Here is a 6000-nt window from a genome sequence, read left to right on the forward strand (position 1 = left end):
TTTCCACGAGCCTATCCCTGCCCACCTGTCTGTTTCTGAGTGTGCCTGTGCGTCCCTTTCTCTCTGTCTCTGCCTGTCTACCAAGATCCCCTAGCATCCCCTCCTCCCACCCATCTGTCTTTCTGTTCCTTCTGTGGTCTGTCTGTTCCTGTGCTGTTTCTCATGGCTGCTTTCTTTGTAACTTTGTTTCTCCTACTCTCTGTCTCCTCTCTGCACCTTTTTCTGCCATCCATCCCATCTTGCTGTCCGTCTGCTCTGTGAGTCCATCCCCTCTGTCTGCCTGTCACTCTCTCTAGCTGTGGGTCTACACCCGCAATCTTTCAGGCCATTCCCCCCCCACCAACACACAAACAAACCTCTGTCTCCCTCCAAGTGGGTCCAGATAGGGGGCGCCCCTTCTCCACCTCTTCCCCCGCCCAGGGCCAGAAGGAGGGAAACGAAATTAAAATTAACATTTCTTCTCAGAAAAAAAAAAAAAGTACCGCCCAGAGCAGGAGTCTGAGTTGCGGCCACTTCAGGAGCTGAGAGGAGCAGGTAGGTGAGGAGGAAGCGTGGGCTGCGGGGATGGTGTTCCTGGGGGCCTGAGATATGAGTAGGGGTCCTGGGAAGGGGCTTGGGGTTCCTTGGAGACATTTTAGCACTAGTGGAGAATGGAATGGCGTGACTGGGGGGGGGGGTCCTTTTGGTACCTTGATCCCAGGAAGTGAATTCAGGTGTGGGTGGGAGGCTCCGGAGGGCGCTGGTGGCGGGGGATGGGACTCCTTGAGACCCCTCCGTGTCCCAGGAACAGGATTCAGGACTTGGGAAAAGGATTTCCTGAGCCAGTTTGAGCTCTAATGGGGACCTTGAATGGGGATTTCTGAGATACCTCCTTCCCAAGGAGTAAGCGCGGGAGGGCGCTGGGGTTTCTTCAGAGACGCTCTACCCACAAGACAGGGACTCCAGGCTCGGGTGGGAATTGCAGAGACACCCCCACCCCAGGAAACTCATTAGGCCACGGGAGGGGGTCTTTAATGGTCTCAGAGACTGCTTTTCCTCCGGAGGGGAAATGAGGGCTCGGGCCAGGTTCCTGAGACACCCCACACCCCACACCCAGGAAGTTTCTCAAGTCTGGAAGTGTCTCCAAATTGACTTCTGTCAGAAGACGAGTGTTTTAAGACTTGCTAGGGGTTCTGGAAAATACCTCTAGGCCCTAGAATCAGGGTTAAATGGGAGTCCCTGGGTCATTTCTGTCCCTGGGAAGGGGCTCGGTTCGGGGACTTGTCTTTGGCTTCTAGTGAAGATATTCAGAGTCTGCAGCGTCTGGGGCAGGGGTCTCCGAGTCTGTCCCCCACCCTCAGCTCACTCAACAGGTTGCATCAGCTCTGGGCTCGGCTTGGGGGCCCAGGCGGGAAGGAGGGGGGTGAGGGCATTAGGAGGGGTGGGGCAGCCAGGCCGACACGTGTCCCTGCAAGGAGTGAGTCGCCTGGCCACGCAGTGAGGGTGGAGGGAGGGGGGGGGCGCGGGGGACCGGGGAATGAAAGACACAGATGGCAAGAGAGACAGCGTGAGTCTGGGGTCTGGGAGGAGAGGCTATCCCTTCTCCACGTGGTCGGCTCATCTGCGCTGGGGTCCGGCTGTCTCTGTTGCTTTCTTTCTCTCTCTCCCCAACTATTTCTCTCTCACTGGCTCTTTCTCTGTGTCTCTCTGAGTAACTAATTAACTGTTGGCTTCTCTCCTCTGATTCTTTTTCTTCTCTCTCTCTCATCTCTTTCTCTGTCAGCCTGCCTCCATTTCTGTCCCTGTCTGTTCCTGCTCCCCTGTCTCATCTCTTTCTCCGTCTTTCTGTTGGTCTCTATGGGACTCCCCTCCCCCTTCTTCAGCTCCCCTCACTTTGAAGCACCCTCGTTCTGTCTCTGATCCCCCCACCCCATTTCTCTGCCTACAGGATGGAACTGCAGGATGCAAAGATGAATGGAGCCCTCCCTTCGGATGCGGTGGAGTGAGTCAGGGGTCCAAGGAGGTGGGCTCAGGGATTAGGGGTCAGGGTTACCCTCTTATTGGCCCCTATTTCCGTTCCCTATCCAGCTACAGGCAGGAACGTGAGGGCTTCCTGCCCAGTCGTGGTCCTGCTCCTGGGAGCAAGCCGGTCCAGTTCATGGATGTGAGTGGCCCCACAGGATCTGTCCCGGTGGCACATTCCCCAGCTAATCTCCTCCCGCACTGCTCCCTCTTCCCCACTCCTCCTCCTCCCTGCTGTTCCCCTGCCCAGCTATCTCCCCACCACAGCTACGCACTCCTCGGTCGCTCCCCTCTCCAGATACTCCTCTTCCCCAGATATGCCCTTTCCAGCTCTCTCCCTGGCCTTGCTTCTCCCCACCCACGCTTCGGCCCAGTGGCTGCCCTCCCTATCTGCTCCCCTCCCGACCTGCCTTTCTCCTCCAGCTGTTCTTCCTCCTCCAGCACTCCCCATCCTCAGCCGATCCCCACCCGCAGTGTCTCCCCTCCCCAGCTGTTTTACCTCTGGTGGCTGCTTCACCCTCCCCTGGTCCTCTCCACTTCCAGCTGCTCCCTCCAAAATTTGTCCTTCTAGTTTCCCCCTTCCTAGCTCTCCCCTTTGCAGCTTCTTCCGTCTTCAACTCTTCTTCCCTGCTAGCCTCTTCCCTCCTCCGATGGTCTCTCCTTGGCTTCTCTCCACCCCGCTTGCTTCTTCTCCAGTCTTTCCCTGGTCCTGGCATTAGTCTCCTTACCCAGTGCCCCCTCCCAATGTGTGCCCGGGCTTTGCTCCTTGCATGCAGTTCGAGGGGAAGACATCATTTGGAATGTCAGTGTTCAACCTCAGCAATGCCATCATGGGCAGCGGCATCCTGGGGCTGGCCTATGCCATGGCCCACACAGGAGTCATCTTCTTCCTGTGAGTCCATAGGTGGCCTTCGGGGCCAGGGGTGTTGCAGGGCAGGTGGGAGGCCCGGGACCAGGTCTGAGCTGTGCCACCTGCCGCAGGGCCCTGTTGCTGTGCATTGCGCTTCTGTCGTCCTACTCCATCCACCTCCTGCTGACCTGTGCTGGTATTGTAGGTGAGACCCAGAGCCTGGATCCCAGTCCCCACTCCACCCCTTTGGACCCCAGACTCTGGACCCACATCCAGAGCTCAACGTAGACCTTGAACCCCAAACCTCAGACCCAACTCCCTGAATGCAGACCCCAGATCCCGGACCCAGCACCCCAGAATCCACCTCCAGACCACTACACTCTACCTCTAACCCCCACCCCTCAGTCCCCAGTTCCCCAGCTCCCACCATGGTCTCAGTCTATAGTCTGGCTCCAACACCCCTACTCTCACCTCCAGCCCTCATCCTTTTCCCTGGCCTCAGATCCCACCTCCCAGACTCTGCCCCCAAACTCAACCCCAACTGCTTAACCCCCACCTTCAGCCTCCATCAGTCAAAGCCTGTTCCCCCAAGCTCCAACTTCCCAGCTCCCGGGCCCTCTGGCCTGCACCCCTGGCCTGGCCTCTTGGACCTTCAACCCTGTTCCTGCCTTCCCCCGCTAGGCATCCGAGCCTATGAGCAGCTGGGACAGAGGGCATTCGGGCCTGCGGGGAAGGTAGTGGTGGCCGCAGTCATCTGTCTGCACAATGTTGGGGGTGAGGACTCTGGGAGGTGGGGGTCAGCTTGGGGGGAGAGGGCGGAGTGGGGTGGGCTTCCCCAGGCTGGGCTGGGGAAGACAGGGTGGGGGCATGAAGAGAATCTTTCTGCTTACACCTCCCCCACCCGCACCAGCCATGTCCAGTTACCTGTTCATCATCAAATCTGAGCTCCCCCTGGTTATCGGCACCTTCCTGTACATGGACCCCGAGGGGTGAGTGAGCAACACCCCTTGGCTGGCCAGCAGCTCCTTGACTCTGCCTGCGAGGCCCGGTCGGTATCTTCAGCGCTGTTTGTGCAGCTGACTTCCAGGTGTTCCAGTTTGAGACTGCTGGGCAGGTCACTTGGGTCAGCATGATTCCTCTGCGTGACTGTTGCTTTGACCACAGGAGTCCAGTCGACCGTGTGCTGATTTTGTGACTTATTCTGGCTGCTTCTGGCTGGAGGCTGACTCTTTACGTCCGGTTTACTCTGCTGCTGACCATGTGTGTGTGAATGTACATAGCCAATGGACTCAGACTCTGCCTGTGGGTTTGACTCTGTCTGCCGGCCTGGCTGATTCTCTTGGGCTGGCTTTGTGATTGACTACAGCTGTGTCCCGTATACTGTGATTCCAACCATATGTGTCTGACCTTCGATCACTCTGACTTCCCCTGTCCAGCTGATTGTTTGAGCTTGATTCTAGGTTCATCTGGCTGAATCTGTCTAGCTGTAAGCATATGATCGCTGACTCCAGCAGTGTGTCTGTGTGCATGTAGTACGCTGTGGTACCAACTATGTATGACTCACTCTGACTGTATGTGTCGAGCCAACTCCATCTCTGTGTTTGATTTGGTGGCTGTTCTGGTAAATTCTCTCTGGTGTGTATGTGTGTGTGTGTGTGTGTGTGTGTGTGTGTGATCCCTGACTGTGACTATGTGTCCTCTGTATTATGGTTGCAACCATATATGCTGGACTGTTCTGATTATGCATCTGGCTGCCTGTGTGTGAGTCTGGATCTGCTGTGATGGCTTGGTATGTGTGGGGGGCATGTGCACGATGGGACTCCAGCAGGGCTAGTGTGTATGTACAGGGTGTTGCAGTGCTTGTGCTCCAGCTGCACATGTGGAGCTGCCTCTGTGTGTTTCATGAACAGCTCTGTGTGTCCAGTGGCTAACTCTGCCTCTGGTCCCATGGGCTTTGCATGGTGTGTAGATATCTCTGGTTTTGTCAGTCTGACTCTGGTCTGTATGACATTTTTTTTTTTTGGATGGAGTCTCACTCTGTCGCTCAGGCTGGAGTGCAGTGGCATGATCTCAGCTCACCATAACCTTTGCCTCCCAGGTTCAAGCGATTCTCCTTCCTCAGCCTCCTGAGTAAGTGGGATTACAGGCATGCACCACCATGCTTGGCTAATTTTTTAATTTTATTTTTTTGAGACAAAGTCTTACTCTGTTGCCCAGGCTGGAGTGCAGTGGTGCCATCTCGGCTCACTGCAACCTCCGTCTCCCAGGTTCAAGTGATCCTTCTGCCTCATCCCCCATGCCCGGCTAATTTTTGTATTTTTAGTAGAGATGGGGTTTCACCATGTTGGCCAGGCTGGTCTTGAACTCCTGACCTCAGGTGATCCGCTCGCCTTGGCCTCCCAAAGTGCTGGGTTTACTGGCGTGAGCCACCACACATGGCCAGTCTGACAATTTTAACCGAGTGCTTGATTTTTACTCTCTGTGTGTATCATTTTAGATTTTTGGTTTGATTCTGAGAATACTAGATAGCTGACTGTGTGACCAGAGATGTCTCATTATTATAGTTAGCTCCCGTTGGTTTATTTCTGTGTAACTGTGTATGAGATAGAAAGAGACCGTGTGAATGTCTAGAACACAGGCATTCAATCAAGTTGTTTTGAATGCATGAGCAGTTGTTCAGCTGATTCTGTCTTAACTGACTGTCTTGCCTGGTCACCTTCCTCCAATATCTGTACAGATCCCACCTTTTCTCAGAGCTTGGTTCCAACAGTGTGGCCAGCTGGATGATTTCGTTTCTATTTCAGTCTTTCTTTGACTGTGCGGCCAAGTCAGTCCACAGGCATACTTTTAGGCATCCAACAAACCTTGAGCTGTTCAAACAAGCATGCATGTGTGTTTCTGACTTTTTGATGGACTCTGCATCATGGCTTGTCTACTGGATCATCAGACTGTTGATGGATCATCAGACCTGTCAGACATACCACGATCGTGACTCACTCTCTTTGTGTCTGGCACCTTGTGTTGGACTGATTTTCTCTTTCTTTCTTTCCTTTCTTCCTTCCCTCCCTCCCTCCTTTCCTCTTTCTTTCTTTCTTTCTTTCTTTCTTTCTTTCTTTCTTTCTTTCTTTCTTTCTTTCTTTCTTTCTTTC

The 6000-nt window shown here is 54.4% G+C and overlaps 1 protein-coding gene across 2 annotated transcripts in view; it reads left to right on the top strand.

Moving 5' to 3' along the window:
• Window positions 1-497: 497 nt before the first annotated feature.
• The window catches only part of SLC38A5 (solute carrier family 38, member 5), an 11059-nt gene continuing 5556 nt past the window's right edge, over window positions 498-6000 (top strand). The window contains exons 1-7 of one of the 2 annotated variants that reach the window (XM_011991434.1): window positions 498-534; window positions 1928-1981; window positions 2068-2143; window positions 2778-2893; window positions 2983-3056; window positions 3533-3625; window positions 3762-3840. In XM_011991434.1, the coding sequence (XP_011846824.1) occupies window positions 1929-1981; window positions 2068-2143; window positions 2778-2893; window positions 2983-3056; window positions 3533-3625; window positions 3762-3840 (491 nt within the window). In that variant the 5' untranslated portion in view covers window positions 498-534; window position 1928. Of the gene's footprint in view, window positions 535-1431; window positions 1547-1927; window positions 1982-2067; window positions 2144-2777; window positions 2894-2982; window positions 3057-3532; window positions 3626-3761; window positions 3841-6000 lie in introns of those variants that run through there. The other variant, XM_011991433.1, reaches the window with a different exon arrangement.

Source organism: Mandrillus leucophaeus, unplaced genomic scaffold (assembly GCF_000951045.1).
Source record: "Mandrillus leucophaeus isolate KB7577 unplaced genomic scaffold, Mleu.le_1.0 Scaffold395, whole genome shotgun sequence".
Classification (NCBI taxonomy): domain Eukaryota; kingdom Metazoa; phylum Chordata; class Mammalia; order Primates; family Cercopithecidae; genus Mandrillus; species Mandrillus leucophaeus.